This window comes from Dipodomys ordii, unplaced genomic scaffold, assembly GCF_000151885.1.
Source record: "Dipodomys ordii isolate 6190 unplaced genomic scaffold, Dord_2.0 Scaffold165, whole genome shotgun sequence".
In the NCBI taxonomy this organism is placed as follows: Eukaryota; Metazoa; Chordata; class Mammalia; order Rodentia; family Heteromyidae; genus Dipodomys; species Dipodomys ordii.
The window spans coordinates 2,292,539-2,313,520 of record NW_012267381.1 but is presented as its reverse complement, the minus strand read 5'-3'; the positions used below and the strand labels follow the sequence as shown (position 1 = coordinate 2,313,520).

The following is a 20,982-nucleotide window of genomic DNA, read 5'->3' as shown; positions in this document are numbered from 1 at the left end:
GTGGCACTGTGGCTCTAGTGTTAGAGTGCTAGCCTTAAGCACAGAGAGGCTCAAGGACAGTGCCCAGACCCTGAGTTTAAGTCCCAGGATTGGCTAAAAATAAAAATAGAACCAGTAGGACCATATAAAGAACAGTGAGGCACCAAAGCAGAAACAACTTTTGACCAAATCTCTTGCTGAGCCAGCACTTTGTGACTCATTGCCATGGCTGATTTTATGTCATTTTAGTTGAACCACTGTGCCTAGATACTTGATCAAACATTTACATGAAGGTGTCTTTTAGGGGAGGGGGATTTTTTTTGGGGGGTCCAGTCGTGAGGCCTGAACTCTGGGCCTTGGCGCTGTCCCTCAGCTCTTTAGCTCAAGGCTAGCACTCTACCACTTGAGTCACAGCGCCACTTCCGGCTTTTTCTGCTTATGTGGTGCTGAGGAATTGAACCCAGGGCCTCAGGCATGCAGGGCAAGCACTCTACCACTGAGCCACCTTCCCAGCCCATAAAGATTTTATCTTTTTTTTTTGGTACTGGGGATTGAACCCAGGATGTTGTGCTTGCTAGGCAAGCGCTTTGCCACTGAGCTACATCCCAGCCCGAGGGGGATGTTTAAATCTGTAGACTTTTTTGTTGTTGTTGTTTTGTTTTTTGGGTCCCGTTGTGGGGCCTGAACTCTGGGCCTGGGCGCTGTCCCTCAGCTCTTTAGCTCAAGGCTAGCGCTCTACCACTTGAGCCACAGCACCACTTCCGGCTTTTTTCTTTTTGCTTATGTGGTACTGAGGAATCGAACCCAGAGCCTCAGGAATGTAAGGCAAGCGCTCTACCACTGAGCCACCTTCCCAGCCCTACATCTGTAGACTTTTGAGTGAAGAAATTTGCTCTCTCCAATGCTGGTGGGCCTTGTCCAATTCATCAAAGTTCTGCATAAAACAAACAGCCCACTTCATCCCAATCAAGAAAGAATTCTTTTTTTTTGGGGGGGGTCCGGTCGTGGGGCCTGAACTCTGGGCCTGGGCGCTGTCCCTCAGCTCTTTAGCTCAAGGCTAGCGCTCTACCACTTGAGCCACAGCCCCACTTCCGGCTTTTCTTTCTTTTTGTTTATGTGGTGCTGGGGAATCGAACCCAGGGCCTCACGCATGCAAGGCAAGTGCTCTACCACTGAGCCACCTTCCCAGCCCCAAGAAAGAATTCTTGAGCACTTTACCTTTGACTAGATCTGCAACTCTGCCTTGAGTCTCCAACTTGGAAGGAGAGATAAGGGCCTTCCCTATCAGATTTGGGAACTTGCCAAGCCTTCACAACCATACTAGCTGATTCCTTAATTTTTTTTTTTTTTTTTTGCCAGTCATGGGACCTGAACTCTGGGCCTGGGTGCTGTCCCTCAGCTCTTCAGCTCAAGGCTAGTGCTATACCACTGGAGCCACAGCGCCACTTCCGGCTTTTTCTGCTTATGTGGTGCTGAGGAATGGAACCCAGGGCCTCATGCATGTGAGGCAAGCACTCTACCACTGAGCCACCTTCCCAGCCCTCCTTAAATTCTTTCTATATGAATGTAATGCACAAGACATGAGCACGGTGGGTTTTCCAGTAGTATTGAAATAATACCAGGAATGATGTACACAGTTTTATAGAGTTTATTTAGCAAAGAGAAAGTAAAGGCCACTCAGAATAAGCAGCAGGACCCAGAAACCTGTCGTCCCACTGTGTGGTTCTGAGATGTTGCTTTATGTTGCCTCTATCCTCCCCCCCCTCCTCCTTTCAGGCAATCTGTCCGATTATGGTTGCCATATTTGAATCGGGCCAGACCTTCTCCAGGGTAGTGGCCACAGGATATTAGCTTGGCCTGGGCTTATGACTAGTTTGTTTGAATCAGGCCAGACCCTCTCCTGGGTAGTGGTTGGAGAAAGGTGGGTTTGACCTGAGACATGGCAAGAGCCAATGCCCACCCCCTGGGTGGTGGCTTATAGGACAGCTGGCCTGGGTTATGACTAGACCCAAGCTCTTCCCTGGGTGGTAACCCCACTGTGTATGTGTCAGGGAGGGGGGCGCTGTGCCAAGCTGGCTGCTGGCTGAACCAATCTACTGATGTCCTTCAAATACATACCCTATTGGCTCTGTTTCTTTCTGGATAGCCCTGACATTTATACTCAGTCTCCTGTCAGTGAGTGGCATGGAAACTTGGTATTTCCCATTGCTTCTGAACAGGTCATTGATAGCTAAAGACCAGAATGTACAGATAGAATTTTAAATTCAAATGTCCCAACCTATCACCTGCTAAGTGCTCCACTGGAGCAGGGCTGAGGAGCATGTGGGTTACATGGACATTTTGTTTTCAATAATGTTGTAACAGCATTTCCCCTGTGTCTGAAGAGGGAAGGTAATAGTAAACAGTGAGCTGGTCCACCATGCTACACTCTATTTAACAAGGCAATGCTACATGTTAGTGCTTTTCACATTAATGAAGCAAAACTTAAGCTTAGCCTATGGAAACTATAGGGTTAACTAAGCAAGGGGCCCTAGGGACCGAGATAGGAGTTCCACTCACTTCAGGTGAAGCTTGCATTTCAAAGGCCTTCCAGAAGGATAGGATTGTGGGCAGGTGTTTCAACAAGTAGTCAAAAGTGAGTGTTCACTACTGTATGGTAATCAACCAAAGGCATCTGCAGAGAAAGAGAGAGAGGGAGAACGGGAGAGAGGGAGAGAGAACATGTGTAAGTGTGCACAAAAGACAGAAAAACACCAGGCTCAAAATTTTGCAGATGTCTGGGGCTGGGAAGGTGGCTCAGTGGTAGAGCGCTTGTCTTGCATGCATAAGGCCCTGGGTTTGATTCTTCAGCACCACATAAGCAAAAAGAAAAAAGCTGGAAGTGGTGCTGTGGCTCAAGTGGTAGAGCGCTAGCCTTGAGCTGAAGAGCTGAGGGACAGCGCCTAGGCCCAGAGTTCAGGCCCCAGGACAGGACCCCCCCCCATAAAAAAAAGTTTTGCAGATGTCATTGTTAGGTAAAGGTGCCAATTCCAGAACTTGAACTCATTGCATCACACTTTTGATTGACTTTCTGTCTCATGGCTGGAGCTTTGCCACTTGAGCCACATGTCCAGTTTGGCTTTTTTGTTATTTAATTGGAGATGGAGTCTCATGGGCTTTTCTGCCCAGGCTAATTACAAACATCAGTCCTTCAAGTCTCAGTCTCCTGAGTAGCTAGGATTACAGTTGTGAGACCCTGGTGCTTGGCTTCATAGCCCCCTCCTTTTAAATGTTTGTCACTGTTATTATAAAGGTGATGTGCAGGGGGTTACGGTTACATAAGTCAGATGAAGCGTACATTTCTTTTTTGACAATGTCACTCCTTCTCTTACTATTTCCCAGATTTTCCCTCTTGTCCCTACCCACAAGTTGTATAGTTCATTTTCAGGATAGTGTCTAGTTGAGTACGATTGCATTTGTTCACTCTTTGTCTCTAGAGCCTGTTTTATACCCTTCTCTTTGTACCTCCTGTCTTGTCCAGGTTTCTTCTGCATGAGACCTGATATAGAACACCTCCCAGGAGTGGTTGCAATGTCAGGAAAGCAATGGAAACATGAGGGAACCAAATCTCTCATAGAACCAAATCTCTCATAGAACAGTGACAGAGGCTGGGACACTGTATGGGGAGGCATCTGTAGGTGGAGAGATTTATTCTTGCCCCTCCCATCCTCAAACATGAGTCACCTACCCAGGCCAGCCCAGCCTATGTTGGGAACTATTAATTTTACAGCCCTGTCATCACAGCTAGGTTTAGGATGATGGAATTGCCATCTGTTGGCTGTCAGAAAAACTGATTTTTCCAAAATAATGACTAAGTCTAGAGAGGAATAAAATGGAGACAGAATTAGGAGTTAGGAGAAGAGGCAGTCCAGCTGCTGCAATGCGGCATTCTAGCTGTAGTCAAGGTCCTTTCATTTGTTGTAAATCAAGCTGTTTCTTACCTTCAAAGGATCAAAGACAAAAAAAAAAAAAAAACACCTACAGCCCTGAAAATCAATTCATTCTGCAGAGTGGGAATGGGAAGGAGGGAAAACAGGGTTCTCTGTGGAAGGGAAATAATGTTGCTATGGAAACCAAATGAGCCTTCAGTGCAAGCCCCAATCTGATTACCAGGCTGCCTAACCCTGCATCATGTGGCTAGAAAGCAGCCTTCATCTCTTCCAATCATTAGTTTCTCTTAAGTGTGTGTTTGCTGCAAGTCTGTTTTCAGGTCAGAGAACATGTGCAGAGCGGATCCTGCAAAATGCAGAGGACAATCATTGAACAAAAGTATGACCAGAATAGAGGAATGAGCCTAGTTGCTTATGCTCCCAGGAAGGTGGACTGTGTACACCTGACTTCCCCCACCTCTTGCTTTGCTGGGGATCAAATCCATAATCCCAGACAGGCTAGGAAAGGGCTTTACCATCAAACCACATATTCCAGTTTTTTGACTAATGTTTCATGAAAGAAGCACATCATTTTCACAGGGTATACCTACAGATCTGTAGAGATCCAGCAGACCATAGCAGATCCTGACTTCCAAATATTCATTAGTACTCTATACCTAATCCTAGTAGCTCCATAGCAACCAAATGGTTTTTGTATGTGCATACCAATATTGAGGCTTGAACTCAGAGCCTGTGTTATTCCCCTTAGCTTTTTCATTCAAGCCTCTTGCTCTACCCATTAGAGCCACAGCTCCACTTCTGATTTTTTTTTTTTTTTTGGTGGTTAATTGGAGATACAAATTTCACAGACTTCCCTGTCTGGGCTGGCTTCAAACTGAAGGAAGTCTTCAAATCTCAGCCTCCTGAGTCGCTAGGATTCAAGCCACCAGCACCTGGCTCAAACCCTTGCTTAGTGTTTCACTCGAGGCTGGCCTTATATCACTTGAGCCACATCTTCATTTCTGTTGCCTTTTTTTTTTCTGGTTAATTGGAGATAAGGTCTCAAGGATTTTCTGTCCAGATTGGTTTTGTACCTTAATCCCCAGATCTCAACCTCTTTTTTTTTTAATGGCATCATTTTTTTTTCCATTGAGGTGATGTACAGAAAGGTTACAGTTACATAAGTGAGGTAAAAAGTATATTTCTTGTTGAACTTGTTACCCCTTCCTCATTTTTCTTTATTTTCCCTTTCCCCAGTCCCCCACAAGTTGTGCAGATCATTTCCAACATATTGTCTAGTGAGTATCTCTGTTGCATTGGTTCCCTGTCGGGTCTTCGTCCATCCCACGAAAGATGGACGGGGGTCCGAGGAGAGGTAAATGCGGCTGCTCACCTGTTCCCCAGCCTCCCTTAGCCCGGGAGACAATCAGACGCAGCAGGGAGTCAACTCAAGCAGGAAAACTCGTTTATTAACACAGAGCAAGCCCTTTTTAAAGCAAAAAAAGAGCGGGTGGCATGGGAGGGGAGGAAGAGGAACCAGTCACTGTTAAGGTCACATCCTATCATGCACCTAAGCTTCCACAGGCCGGTTACACACTGAACGTAAATTGGGCTCTGCCCACTCAACTCCCTCTCAGTGCCATCTTTGCTGCCCATGTGCCCTACAGTTCCCCCCTTGTTCTTTGTCTCAACATTCTGTTGATCCCCTTCCCTTCCCTAATTCAGATAAACACACACACACACACACACACACACACACACACACATATATAATGCCAGGGTACCAAAATTAAATACAGTGGCAATAGGGGATAAATCATAGGGGAAAGAACACACGAAAGAAACAAGAAATCACTTAGTATATTAAAAACAAGAACAAAAAGAAAAACTTGTTTCCGCTTCTTGAAGTTCATTTCGCTTAGCATCATCTTATATGGTTATAAGTACATAGCTATTGTGCTATTCCGCTCATCTGCTAAGATTATCCTAGACTATCCTGTACTAATTTTGCAAATAAGAGAAACCATGGGACCTATGTTTCTTTGGGTCTGGCTTACTTCACTTAATAAGATTTTTTCCAAGTATTTCCATCCTTACAAAAGGGGCAGTGTCATTCTTTCTGATGGAAGCATAGAATTCCATTGAATATAAAAACTACCTTTTCATGATCCATTCATCTACTGAGGGGCATCTGGGTTGGTTCCATATCTTAGCTATAGTGAATAATGCTGCAATAAACATAGCTGTGCAGGTAGCTTTAGAATGGCCTTGTTTGTGGTCATTTGGGTAAATGCCCAGAAGTGGGATTGCTGGGTCATAGGGGTTCTCTATGTTTAGTTTTTTGAGGAATCTCCATACTGCTTTCCAGAGTGGTTGAACAAGTTTACACTCCCACCAACAATACAGTAGTGTTCCCTTTTGGCATCATCTCCTCCAGCATCTGTTGTTATTTTTTGATTATTGCCATTCTAACTGGGATGAGGTGGAATCTCAGTGTTTTGATTTGCATTTCTTCATGTGTCTATTGGCCATTCTTATTTCCTCTTCAGAGAAGTCTCTCTTTAAGACTTTGGCTTATGGGCTGGGAAGGTGGCTCAGTGGTAGAGCGCTTGCCTTGCATTCCTGAGGCCCTGGGTTCAATTCCTCAGCACCACATAAGCAAAAAGAAAAAAGCTGGAAGTGGTGCTGTGGCTCAAGTGGTAGAGCACTAGTCTTGAGCTGAAGAGTGAGGGACAGTGCCCAAGCCCAGAGTTCAGGCCCCATGACTGGACCCAAAAAAACAAAAAGACTTTAGCTTACTTTTCAATGAGGCAGTTGTTTCTTTGAGGATTTGTTTTTGGGGGATTGAATTTTTTTGAGTTCTAAGTATATTTTAGATAGGAGGCTCTTGTCTGTTGTATGGCTAGTGAAAAGCTTCTCCCAATCTGTGGGCTTTCTATTGATCTCAACCTCTTGATTAGCTAGAATTATAGGTGTGAGCCACTGGCACCTAGTCTCAATCACTTTTAAAAAATTACAATCCTTCTTTTTGAATATAAGCACTAGTAAATGAGATCTATTTTTCCTATATTTCATCCTTCATGCATACTATTATTATTAAAATATACACAATATTTCTATACTTTGGATCTAGAATATTCCTGCAGTGGTCCAAGTGTTAAAGGCATGGCCTCAGCCCAAGGTGCTCTTGAGAGCCAGTACATCCCTTAAGACATAGGGCCTATGGGAGGTCTAAAGTCATTGTGGCTATGCTCATAAAGGAGATTGTGTGTGTGTGTGTGTGTGTGCACGCGCGCGCCTGTGTGTCTTCTCCCAACCATGAAATGAATAGAATTCCTCCATTATACATTCCCATCATGATCACTGTACCAGCACAGGGACATGTGCTAATCAATCATGCACTGAATCCTTCAAGACTTTCCTCTTAAAGCCAGGCTAACACCTGTAATCCTAGTTTCTCAGGAGGCTGAGATCTGAGGATCACGGTTCAAAGCCAGCCTGGGCAGGGAACTCCATGAGACTCTTATCTTCAATAAACCACAAGAAAACCAGAAGTGGTGCTGTGGCTCAAGTGGTAGAGTGCTTGCCTTGAGCTGAAGAGCACACGGACAGCGCCCAAGCCCAGAGTTCAAGCCCCAAGACCGACCAAAATAAAAAAAAACTTTCCTCTTTTGAAGTTGGTTATCTTAGATATTTTGTTATAGTGATGGAAAGCTGATTAACACACACACTATATATGCATATGTATAATGTACATATATAACATAGCTCTGTGGTGGTAGAGTGCCTGCCTAACATAAGCATGAGCAAGGCCCTGGGTTTGATCCTCAACACTGCAAAATAAAGAAAAAGAAAACAATATGGCATGGAAAATGTCTGCATTCATATAATCATATTGGTTAAACAATTTAATACCATATGGATAAGGACTTTGTTTTATTTCTAGGCCCCATAGAAATCTTGGAAAAACACTTATTTAGGTTGTCACAACTGAAGGAATAAATCTCCATCATTATTGATATGAAAGTTATTAAGTAAATTAAACTACATTTACACATTTTATTGTAATGCATAGAATTCCATTATAAGTTTGCTTTGGAAGATGAACTGGGCATTTGCAGAACTAGGATAGGAGCCTCTTGCCCTAGTTATCAAAATTATGTTTAAGAAAATGTTAGGTAATGTGGAAAATGATTATTAACCAGAAAAAGACAACATTGTGTACATTCACAATCTGAACTATGTAAAACTTGCATAGTAATATGGTCACAGAGAAATAAGTCAAAATAATGGTGCATTACCTTCAGATGATTATTTCTTTCTCCTCTTTTGCCTCCCCCTACCCCTTACATAGGGGTATGCTGGTGGTGTTTTTTTAAAAAATGACTTTATACATGTAGTGATTTGTGTGTGTGTGTATGTGTGTGTGTGTGTGTGCATTTGCACATGTATGTGCCAGTTCTAGGACTTGAACTCAGGGCCTGGGTGCTGTAGCTTAGCTTTTATTTGCTTAAGGCTGGCACTCTACCATTTGAACCACAGCCCCATTTCTGGCTTTTGGGTGGTTAGTTGGAGATAATAGTCTCAGACTTGGCTGGGCGCTGGTGGCTCACGCCTGTAATCCTAGCTACTCAGGAGGCTGAGATCTGAGGATCGCAGTTCAAGGCCAGCCGGGGCAGGAAAGGCCGTGAGACTCTTTTCTCCAATAAACCACTCAGAAAATCGGAAGTGGTGCTGTAGCTTAAGTGGTAGAGCACTAGCCTTGAGCTGAAGAGCTGAGGGACAGCGCCCAGGCCCAGAGTTCAAGCCCCACGACCGACCAAAAAAAAAAAAAAAGTTTCAGACTTTCCTGCCCATGCTAGCTTTTCTCATATTTCAGCCTCCTTAGTAGTAGGATTGAAGGTGTCATCTACAGGCAGCGTCTGACTAACCTTTTTAATTATAAGCAAATTGGCATTTAAGGGACTGAGAAAAGTATTTTTCAAGAAGTGAAGACTATGGACTCTAGGTAAAGCCTAGAAGGTGTGGGTGTCTGGATTTCTCCCAACAGTTTGAAAATCTATTTACAGGAAGGGCAGTAGTCTAGTTTCTGACTAAATAGGAAGTCTTCCTCATGCTAGTTTCGGTGCTGGTGTCTAGATACTTCCTACCTCGAACATTGCCTCAGACTACTTTCTACTTTTAGCTCAACCCGGGCAAATTTCCTTAAATATCACTATGAATCTGACCCCGCCCACATCCCCGGACCCGATTGGTCTGAATGCTCCCGGGGTTCGTTCAATCCTTGAGCTTTTCCCCAGTTGATTGGCTGTGCAATCGGAAATACTTTTGCTGTTCGGATTGGTCTCACGTGGCACCAGTCTGGGGCACGTGGGCAGGGCTCACGAGGGGGCACACTGAGCTCTCATTGGAAGATGAACCCGGCATTTCCAGAGCTTGGTGCCGTCGCCTAGGTCGCGGGGGGCGGGCCCGCGTCCTCTCCAGTCCTTATTGTCTATCGCATTGGCTAGATGTGTCGTCACTCAGGGAACTTTGTGATCATTGGTACAAAGACTCCTAAGGCCAGTGAGCGATTGGTTGGTTGCTGTTCCCGCCCCCTGCAGGTCGCCATTTTACTCAGAGGAGCCTAAATTCTAAAGGCCGCGGAGTCTGTAGGGGTGGTCTGAGCAGTGTGTCTCAGCGTTCCGAGGGGTGACAGGTGAGTAGCGGGCTGGAGGGACGGAACAGCGGCCTTCAAAGGCTGGCTCGATTTCCGACCCGTCAGTGGACGGAGAACTGGAGACTTATGGTGGCCTGTGGAAAGGGGTTGGGCTTCACTGTCGCCTCCCCGCCCTCTGTAGGACCCGGCAACCGGGAAACGAGAGGGGCCGGGTCGGCTTAGCCGCGTGACCCTCGGCAGGCTGAGAGGGAGCGGCCTGGCGGCTGGGGCCGAAAGCACCCTGCGGCCCGCCCGCCGTGCATGGTCTGCTTGGCCACGCGGCTTCTCTAAGTCGGTATCTTTAAGGACTCGCCGTGGTTTTTCCCCCATGGACATTGGGTAATTGGGGCCGGGGAAGGTAAGCATGGCCAGCAGCCCCTGGATTGGCTACGTCTTAGTCCGGAGAGTCTCCCTTAGATCTGAACCTTGGACCTCGCTCACTGGGAGAGGAAGACGAGGAAAGGGGAAGAGAGAGGCCGGAGGAACACAGCGCCACCTGCTTTTAGGGTCTTGGAAGCCAGACATACCTTCCTGCTCCCTATGTCTGGTTTCCTCCACTGTGACACTTGTCTCCACACACACCCCTCTCACCCCAACAAAGGTATCCCAAGTGTTATCACCTAACAAGATTTTGAATGCTTCATTGCACTGGGCTGTTTTAAACCTATGAGTCTTGTACGAATAATTAATGCAGCCATTATTCTTTGATCATCTGATCCTTTATTTGCGTGCAGAAATTCTGTAAGGCCTCTGGAACTGGGGGGTGGGGGGGAATCTCCCTTCTGAGATCACTAGGACCTGGTTGAATGGGAGTTTGGCTGACCTTGTTACATCCTCTTTTTGGTTAGCAGTTTAGAAGGAAAAAAAACCCCATTGTTTCTGGAACAAGGATGTCTCTTCCCTTTTGAACAAATTTTGTAGACTTCCAAGAATTGTTAACTATGTAAATCTGTTGCTATTTTGAAGTCTTTTACTCAAGTGACAAGCACACAATTAAAATAGATTCATCTGTAAAAAAGGAAAAAAGATAATAGTAGCTACTTGAGAGGCAGAGATAGGAGTATCAATGTTTGAGCCCAGGCAAAAAGCTATCCAGACCTTATCTCAAAGAACAAATTGGGTGTAGTGGCCTTCTAGCTAGGAGGGAGGCAGATGGCAGTCAGCTGATGGCCTAGGCAAAAAGCAGGAAACCCTATCTTTAAAATGACTAAAGCAAAAATGATAGGTATTGTGGCTTATGTGGTAGAACATTTTGCTACTGGGCCCTGACTGAGTCCGAGCCCTTCATATATATATATATATATATATATTTTTTTTTAAAGCAAGCCAGGTACAGTGGCTCTGGCCTGCAATCCTAGCTACTTTAAGTGGGGTAGGGAATCTTGGGTGGGGTGGGGAATCTCAGTTTCAGGCCTCCCAGCCAGGGTAAAAAGATCCAGAGACTCAGTGGCTGGGTGTGGTGTCACCCACCTGTTATCCCAAGCTCTGAGTGAAGTACAATGATCTGGCATGTGGCTACTATGCCAGCCACAAAAGGAAACACAGATGGGAGGATCACAGTCCAGGTGAGCCAAAATAACCATAATGCATAATGTTGAACATTTTACCTAATTGTAACCTCAACTCTGAAAATTTCTTGGGTTCTTTTCTAGGTATTGGTATTGTCTGCTAGCAGAAGGCATAATGAATGTTTCTCTGTCTTATGAACTTTGGTTCATAGAGTATAAAATAAGATTCATGACTTAATTTCAGAGAGGTGTGTGCATGTGTATGTATGATACTCTGTGTGTGTGTGTGTGTGTGTGTATTGTGGCATTGTTTCTGTATTTAAGATGACTGAAGGCTACCACCATAGCATGGCCTTGAGGATGTTCCATTGCCCTTCTTGGATGCTGTAGTGGAAAATAGAATTTCTTGGCAGAGCATCAAAAGGCTTGGTTGTTTTTCCTTTGAATCCAAAGCATACTCTTTCCTTATTGGTCAAGCTGTAAGTAACATTGTTTAACTTTTTTTTTTTTTAATTGTCATAGGGCTTGAACTCTGGGTCTGGGTGCTTTCCCTGAGCTCTTCAGCTCAAGCCAAGTACTCTAACACTTGAGCCATAGAACTTCTTCCGGTTTTCTGGTGGTTAATTGGAGATAAGAGTCTCATAGCCTTTCCTGCCCAGTCTGGCTTTGAACTGTGATCCTCAAATCTCATCCTCCTGAGTAGCTAGGATTATAGGCATGAACCACCGGCGCCCGGCTTTAACTTTTTTTTTTTGTCTTGGAACCATCTCTAATTGTAGCACATTTCATGTATGATTCTTTTATATCTCAGAAAAAACAAATAATTATGTCACTTGATTTTCTGTTCTTTCGAGTTGCAGAATTCCATTACAATGGGGAACGTTTTTGAAAAGCTGTTTAAAAGTCTCTTTGGGAAAAAAGAGATGCGGATTCTCATGGTAGGTTTGGATGCAGCAGGCAAGACTACCATCTTGTATAAACTGAAGCTGGGAGAAGTCGTAACCACCATCCCTACCATAGGTATGTGAACAGCCCTGAATACTGTCACTTTGCAGTGTAGTATGCTACAATTTTCTGTGCTTCTCATACCACTGGGCATTGCTTTTCAAAAATCTTGGTACCAAGAGCAGAAACATTTGGGGATCCTAGTCAGGTTCTATGTATTTTCTTAATTGCTCTCTCTGCATGTGGCATATTCTTAGGTTTACATTGAGTTATATAAACACAGGCTAGGCTAGCAAATTTAGTCCTGTTTGTTTGGCAAAGAAGAAAAAGTAACAATTAAAACAGTGGGGAGGGCTTTGCCCTCCCTGCCTGTGTCAGCCTATGTCCCAGCCTGAGGTGGGAGCTGGCACTGCCTCTCTGTCAGCCTCCATTCCAGCTGGCCTTCCCTTGGGTAGCTCTCTTGGTGGAGTGTGCTCTCATGTTTAAAGATGGAGTGAGTTCTCTTCACTCTGGCTTCAGCCAGCTACATGTGATGGTGTCCAAAGAAGAAACTTGACAAACTGGCAGTATTTGTCTTATTGGGAACAGCGCTGTGTTTTGTAGGCTCCTGAAGGGCTTTGCAGAAGCAGTTTTGACAGAACTTAAGCCATGCTTTGTGAACTCCCTGGAAACCCAAACTGCTGGTGCATTCCACAGGATGGCATGCGAACATTAGCCCTGAGTGTTGAATAGGTACACACAGAACCCAAAGGACTACCTTTCACCTTAGCACAACTTCAGAGGTGCCAACATTGGAGGAAGACAAAGAGCAGATGAAAATCGTTACATACATAATTTAAGAACTGTATTCTTCCAACATAAAAAAAACAGCATGATTGCTTGGCTCTTTCTAATGGCATAAATAATATGTGCTGCCTTTAGCTTCATGCATGCATAGAAAAACAGATTTAAGAAACATTCTACTTTTAAGATATTGGTAGATATGTTTGTAAAATCATTTGTGGGCTCTTTTCCGGCTTCATGTTAGATAATAGGCTCAGTCCACTTTCTAGGTCATTTCTGCTGTGAAATGTTTTCATGCCTTCTTCCTTTGCCCCTTTGTCTTTGCCTAGTGAATGCTAGCATGTTCTTTTTTTTTTTTTTTTGTCGTTGTAGTCATGAACTCTGTGCCTGGGTGCTGTCTCTCAGCTCTTCAGCTCAAGTCTAACACTGTACCACTTGAGCCACACACCACTTCTGGCTTTTTCTGTTTATGTGGTGCTAAGGAATTGAACCCAGGGCCTCATGCATGCAAGGCAAGCATTCTACTACTGAGCCACTTTCCAGCCCAGCTAGCATGTTCTTTTAGTCTCAGTTTAAACATTATTTCTCGGGTATGCCTTTCCTTGAGCCAGTTTCCCCCCATTTAAGTTTCCTCAGCAATCTGGTGTTCTTAGTAACTCCCAGCATGTTTGTAGTTTCTTGTTCACTCTTTCTTTTTCCCAACAAGGTAAATAAGAACAGGAATCAGGGTTTTCTCATCTGTCTAGTAAAATGACTGGCCCATGCAAGGTGAACTGAATCATCATACTGGGGAAGCTTGAGTCATGCCTGTCACTGTCCATGCCCTTGAGCATTCCCAGTTCTGTGGAAAGACATCAGCAACTAGGACTCAGCAGAGATTTAGCAAGTGCTTATGCTGTGGTGCTTCCAGCCATTGACATCAGTGCTCCTTAAGGAAACAGACCAGCTAGAGAGAGAGACCCCACCTACTTCTGCCTGATCACAAGGCAGCCCACAGGAGTAGTGTCCCTGAGAAACAGTGAATGGGCTGGCCTAGATAAAGCCATGATGGGTTTGGAAAGGGGCTCATACAGATCAACATCAACTTTTTTCTTTATTGGTTACTCTTGGGGCAGGAACTCAGGGCCTGGGCACTGTCTCTGAGCTCTTTTTTGCTCCAGGCTAGTGCTCTTCTTTGGGCTCCATTTCTAGATTTCTGGTAGTTAATTGGAGATGAGAGTCTCACAGACTTTCCTGCTGGGCTGGCTTCGACCCATGATCCAAGCCACCAGTGCCTAGCTAACATCCAATTTTGATAACGGTACTATCCATTATATGGATATGTGTGTGTGCGTGCATGTGTGTGCGCGCATGCACGCACACACTCACATGTACACAAGCACTGGTCCTGGGGCTTGAACTCAGGACCTAGGTGCTATCTCTGAGCTTTTCCATGCAATGCTGGTGCTCTAACACTTGAACCACAGTTCCACTTTCCAGCTTTTTTGGTGATTAGTTGAAGATAAGAGTATCATGGACTTTTCCACTCTCGCTGTTTCAAGCTGTGATCCTTAGATCTCAGCCTCCTGAGTAGCTAGGATTACAGACATGAGCCACCACTGCCCAGCTATATATGATTAAAAGTAATTTTCATGAATGGATAGTTATATGTTTTTAAATAATGCTCATACATCTTTCACAATTTTTGCAAACATATACTTTTTTTTTTTAATGTCAGTCATGGGCCTGAACTCTGGGCCTGGGCGCTGTCCCTTAGCTCTTCAGCACAAGACTAGTGCCCTACCACTTGAGCCAAAGCACCACTTCTGGCTTTTTCTGCTTATGTGGTACTGAGGAATTGAACCCAGGGCCTCATGCATGCAAGGCAAGCACTCTACCACTGAGCCACCTTCCCAGCCCCTATACTATATTTTCTTACACTAATTCCTGGAAAAGGCTTGCTATGTTAAAACAAATGCATACTTCTGGGCACTGGTAGCTCATGCCTGTAATCTTAACTACTGAGGATCTTGGTTTGAAGCTGGCCTGAGCAGGAAAGTTTGTGAGACTTTTATCTCCAGTTAACTACCTAAAAGCTAGAAGTGTTTGTGTGGCTCAAGTGATAGAGTGTTAACCTTGAGCCAAAAAAACTGACAGTGATGAAATCCTGAGTTTAGGCCCCAGTATGAGCAGCAACAACAACAACAAAACCAAACCAACAAATGTGTATCTCAGATGTGTATCCAAGTTGCCAGACTGTTCTCCAAAAGGTTGTTCCTCTACTGCTAAAAAGTATCCATTTCTGGGGCTGGGAAAGTGGCTCAGTGGTAGAGTGCTTGCCTTGTATGCATGAGGCCCTGGGTTCGATTCCTAAGCACCACATTAGCAAAAAGAAAAAAGCCAGAAGTGGCACTGTGGCTCAAGTGATAGAGCGCTAGCCTTGAGCTGAAGAGCTGAGGGACAGCGCCCAGGCCCAGAGTTCAGGCCCACGTCCGGACCCAAAAAAAAAAAAAAGTACCCATTTCCTCTGTAAATTTAACCATCTGATGGGAAAAAACCCACTGATTTGAATTAGAATTTTCTTTTTTTAAATTTTTTGTGAACATACTGTATAGAGGGGTTACAATTACATGGGCAAGATAATGAGTACATTTCTTATCAAGCATTGCAGCCTCCTCCTTTGTTTACCCTTCCCATCCCTTCCCAGCCTTCCCCCCGCCCCCCCCCTAGAATTTTCTTTATTGAGTGGATATATTCAGATGTCCATTGGCCTTACTTACTGTTTCAGGGGTAGCCAGTGACTTGGTGCCATTGATTGGATGACTTTCTGTGCTGATTTGAAATTGTACTATGTTCTCACTGCTGTGTAAACCTCTTCCTGTTGTAGTCATCATCAGAACTCTATTCAAGTGTCACTAGGGCTTGGTCATAGCTTAGAAGTAATTCATTACTCATTTTCAGAAATTTCCTGGTTAGGCTGACTTGTTTATTTCTCCAGATGAAAGTTTGAAGTTTTTGCTAAATTCTCTTTTGCCCCCATTGCTGTGGACTTGGAATGACACTGAATTTGTATACTTATTTAGCAACAGTTTAGCTTTTTTCAGTGCAGTGAGTGTCTCTTACCAAAACAAGGCATAACTAGAATTGAGATTTTTGAATGGTAACTGTGGGTCTTAGCAATCATATTCAAGACTTAGAAAAACCAAGCAAAGATTTCCCTAACTCTTTGCCTCCCAACCTCTTTTTCTTTTTCTTTTTTTAAGTGGTCTTACTTAGTAGCCCAGACCAGCCTTCTGCCTTCACCCTCCCAGGAGCTGAGGTTACAGGTGTAAGCCACCATGCTCAACTCTTTTTTTGGTATTTATTATTATTTTAATTGTACTTCAAATGGTTGCCTGAGGACGGTTACAATTTAATATGTCCATTTATAAACTTTTAAAAATTTAAAATATTTTAATCAAATACAAATATTCAGAGAAGTGATGCATATTATGGTCACATATAATATATTTTTGTGGGCTGGGAAGGTGGCTCAGTGGTAGAGCACTTGCCTTGCCTGCCTGAGGCCCTGGGTTCGATTCCCCAGCACCACATAAGCAAAAAAAAAAAAAAGCCAGAAGTAGCGGTATGGCTCAAGTGGTAGAGCGCTAGCCTTGAGCTGAAGAGCTGAGGGACAGTGCCCAGGCCCAGAGTTCAGGCCCCACAACCGGACCCCCTCCCCCCCCAAAAAATATATTTTTGTATGTCTGTGGTACTAAGGATTAAACTTGGAGCCTTGTGCTTGCTAGGCTGATATTCTACCACTTGAACAATACTCTTGGCCCTTTTATATTTATTTTTCCAGCAGGGTCTTGTGATTTTGCCTGGGGCCAGCATTTGACTGTGATCCTCCTATCTATACCTCCTGTGTAGGTGAGATCACATGCATGCATGTGATCTCATACTTGGCTTGTCTGTAAAGATAGGACCTTGTTAACTTTTGACCCAGACTGCCTCAAACTGAAATTCTCCTACTCTCTGTCCAATTCCCAAGAAGTTGGGACTTCAGGTATGAGCCACTACGCTCAGCCACACTTTGTGTTTCCCATTTAGCAAGTTGTCTAGCTAGCAGAGGAAGAGTAGCTTCAGAGGGATTAGTTACTTAAGGGCTAGAGATGGTCTTCTGCATAAGAGAATATTAGATATTTAGGAGGCTGAACTGATGAGGCTTGGTAGAGGGGCTTTGGGGTAAGAGTTGGAAGCATAGAATACATCCAGGTTTCCATCTTGTAGAGTGTAATCAGTAAAGGAATGAATAGCAGAGGAGCAGGTTGAAGAGTGAGGATTTTTTTTGTATGTGTGTCAGTTGTGAGGCTTGGATTCATGACCTGGGCACTGTCCCTGAGCTCTTTTTGCTCAAGGCTAGCGCTCTATCAGTTTGAGCCACAGTGCTACTTTTGGTGCAGCTTATTGGAGATAAGAGTCTCATGGACTTTTCTGCCCAGGCTGGCTTCAAATTGTGATACTCAGATCTCAGCTTCCTGAGTAGATAGGATTATTTGGCATGAGCCACCAGCACCTGCAAAGAGTGAGGATTTTTTTTTTTTTATCGGTCATGAGGCCTGAACTCTGGGCCTGGGCACTGTCCCCCAGCTCTGCAGCTCAAGGCTAGTGCTCTACCACTTGAGCCACAGCACTACTTCCGGCTTTTTCTGCTTGTGTGGTGCTCAGGAACCAAACCCAGGGCCTCATGCATGGGAGGCAAGCACTCTACCACTGATCCACCTTCCCAGCCCCAAGAGTGAGGATCTTAAGATGCATTTTTTTTGACAGATCACTGTATTTGGGGAACTGCCAGCTTAGGAGGGCCTGGTTGAACGATATATATATATGTCTGAGAATTGTTTGATCAGAAATGGCAATGATGCCTGGGGATAAGTGGGGTTGCTTAGGCAGGGGCCATAAAGGAGAATGGTTAGAGAATGGAGATCCTGAGGATCCGTCCTGAGGGTCATTTGAATATGGTGGAGCTTACAGAGATTGAGAAAATGCAGCCATAGAGGTAGGAAGAACATGGGAAGTGGGGAGGTTTCAAGGAAGACGAGGGCAATAGTGTCAGAGTGTTGTCACATGAGGAAAGAGCTGAAAAGCATTGGGGGCTTCCCTGACATAGTGATGGTTGGCTGACCCCAGAGAAACCAGCTGCCTTCCCTGGTAGATCAGAGCTAAAGTGGTGCTATGTATGGGGTTGGTGAATATAGCTGACTTTGTAGAGCAGAAGAGGGTGGTAGTAGGTGAAGATGCAGATCAAGGAAGGAGGATTTTTTTGTTGTTGTTGTTTTGGGTGTTTTGTTTTTTTTTGTCAGTCATGGGGCCTGAACTCTGGGCCTGGGTGCTGTCTGTGAGTGCCTCAGCTCAAGGCTAGCGCCCTACCATTTGAGCCATACAACATCACTTGGCTTTTTCTGCTTATGTGGTGCTGAGGAATGGAACCCAGGGCCTCATGCGTGCAAGGCAAGCACGCTACCAGTGAGCCACTTTCCCAGCCCCTGTTTGTTTGTAAGATAAAAAAAGCCTAGGCATGCTAAGAACATGCTGTTTGGATGGGTGAGAAGTCAGCAATGAAAAGAGTTCCAGACAGTCTGGGTAGGGAATTGGCATTCAATAGCTGCTCCCCTTCCTTGCTCCAAGATGGAGCTAGAAAGGAGTATGTGTGAAGATATAGGTAGATTGTTTTGTTGTGCAGTGAGAAGCAGCAGTCAGTTCCATGGATGTCTCCTCTTTGCTGTGGGGATTGGAGAGGAGAAATGGTTTGAGAAACTAGGCACAATAAAGGGCAGAGTAAGCCAGCATGTTGTCTTTGTAAGCTAGAGATCTTTGACTAGAGCTCTGCTTTATCAAAGCGTTTTAGAAATGGTAGTTGAAGTTATTTTAAATTGTTCAACCCGTGAAGACAATTTTTCTCCCTTTTTTCAATTTAGGTTTCAATGTGGAGACCGTAGAATATAAAAATATCAGCTTCACAGTCTGGGATGTTGGTGGCCAGGACAAGATCAGGCCTCTGTGGCGACATTATTTCCAGAATACCCAAGGTAAGGACAGGAATGGTACATGTCAAATCGGTCCCCAGGTGGATGTACCTGGTGATGTCTGCTGCAGGTGCTTTATGGGAACTGTCAGTCATTCCTTCTATCTGCTGGCCTCCTCACTTGATGGGGAAGCGTCTTGGAGATGTGGCCCTAGAAAAAGGACCACTTTAATTAACTCCTTAATCCAGAATGGGTATCGCCATGAATTTCGTGTTTTACTTCACTGAGAGCTAACACATGCTTTAGATGAAGTACCAGTTTTTTTTTTGTTGTTGTTATTGTTGTTGGTAGTGGTGGTTATGGGGCTTAAACTCAAGACCTGTGTGCTATCCCTGACTAAACTCTTTTGTTCAAGGCTACCACTTTGAGCCACAGCTTCACCTCTGGGTTTCTGGTGGTTATTGGAGGTAAGAGTCTCATGGACTTTCCTACTTTGGCTGGCATTGAACTTTGATCCTCAGATCTCAGTCTCCTGAGTAGCTAGGATTACAAGCATGAGCCACCAAATGCCTGGCAAAGTACCAGTTTTTGAAGAATTTGAATTGAGTCAATATTTTTAAACCTGTTGAGAATATCTAAAACTCACACCTCTAGGAAAAGGCTGAACCTAGAATCCAATTCTGGTATCCTGTTCCTTTATTCCCTTATTACCATGATTCGTTTTTATTGTTTCTTCAGTTAATTTTTGTTAAGTATCCCAGATCACTACTTATTCTCTTATTCCTGTTTTTTTTTTGTTGTTGTTTCTTTAGTTAGTTTTCAGATAGGGTCATGTGCTTTTTTTGAGGCTGGTATTGGATTTCCATCTGCTACACCTCCCACATAGTTGGGGTTATAGGCATTCACTACTTGTTCTTTGCTTTTTTTTTTATTACCCTGGTTGGTCTTGAACTACATCTTCTTTTTTTTGCCCCCCCAAGTACTAGAATTTAGAAGCATGGGCTACTGCGCTCAGTTCGTGGTTTCTTAAAAGGACGAGTCTTAATGCATTTGCCCATCAATGAATTGAATCTTCTTTATGGCTTTATTGAGATAAATGATACCTTACTGAATGTTGCCAACTACTAAGACACCTTGATTATTTTTTATTCTTTTTTTTTTTTGCCAGTCCTGGGGACTGAACTCAGGGCCTGGGTGATGCCCCTGAGCCTCTCTGTGCTCAAGTCTAACGCTCTACCACTTGAGCCACAGCACCACTTCTAGCTTTTTCTGTGTATGTGGTACTGAGGAATCAAACCCAGGGCTTCATGCACATGAGGCAAGCATTCTACCACTAAGCTTCATTCCCAGCCCAGACACCCTGATTCTTGTGCAGAATCTTCACATTATCTAAAATTACTCATTTTAGAGCTGACTTGTATGTGTTTTGCTGCTCTGGATCTTGGTTGCATGTATTAATGGTAAGGATTTGCACGTCTGTTGGTCTTCCCAGACCAAATACTCAAGGCAAGCATCCCTTTATTTCTTACGTCATTGTTTTAAATCTTACTTTAGGCATTTAACTCTATTTATAGTCATCTTTTCAGCCTATAGATATTAGAGTGCCTATCTTTAAAATAATGTAGCTTTAAAAGCCTTTCTTCATAGAAAATTTACAACAAATACAGAGGTATGACATACCCACATTTACCAGCATTTTTTTGTATGTTTTTTGTGTTGTTGTTTTTTTTTTGTCGGTAGTGAGACTTGAACTCTGGGCCTGGGCGTTGTCCCTCAGCTCTTCAACTCAAGGCGAGCGCTCTACCACTTGAGCTACAGCGCCACTTCCTGTATGTTTTTTATTGTAAGAATACTGTACAGAGGGGTTACAGCTCCATGAGCAAGGTCATGAGTGCATTTCCTATCGAGCATTGTTGCCTCCTTTGTTTTTCCCCTACCATCCCTTCCCTTCCACCTCCACAACTACCCCCTAACCCGCCCCCCATTTACCAGCATTTTACCAGCCTATATATAGTAGTATCTTTTGCCCATTGAGCCTTTAGTGTTCATTTCTAATTGATGAGTTGTTGTTTTCCTTTCTTTCTTTCTCTCTCTCTTTCTTTCTCCCTCCTTCCCTCCCTCCCTCTCTCCCTCTTTCCCTCCCTCTCTCTCTTTCTCTTTCTTTCTCTTTCTCT

At 44.2% G+C, this 20,982-nt stretch overlaps 1 protein-coding gene across 1 annotated transcript in view; it reads left to right on the top strand.

Annotated features, from left to right (window-relative positions):
* Positions 1 to 9,497: 9,497 nt before the first annotated feature.
* Positions 9,498 to 20,982, top strand: part of LOC105998550 (ADP-ribosylation factor 2) — a 23,960-nt gene continuing 12,475 nt past the window's right edge. The window contains exons 1-3 of the mRNA XM_013033301.1: positions 9,498 to 9,585; positions 11,954 to 12,113; positions 18,761 to 18,871. Coding sequence (XP_012888755.1) covers positions 11,966 to 12,113; positions 18,761 to 18,871 — 259 coding nt within the window. The 5' untranslated portion in view covers positions 9,498 to 9,585; positions 11,954 to 11,965. The remainder of the gene's footprint in view (positions 9,586 to 11,953; positions 12,114 to 18,760; positions 18,872 to 20,982) is intronic.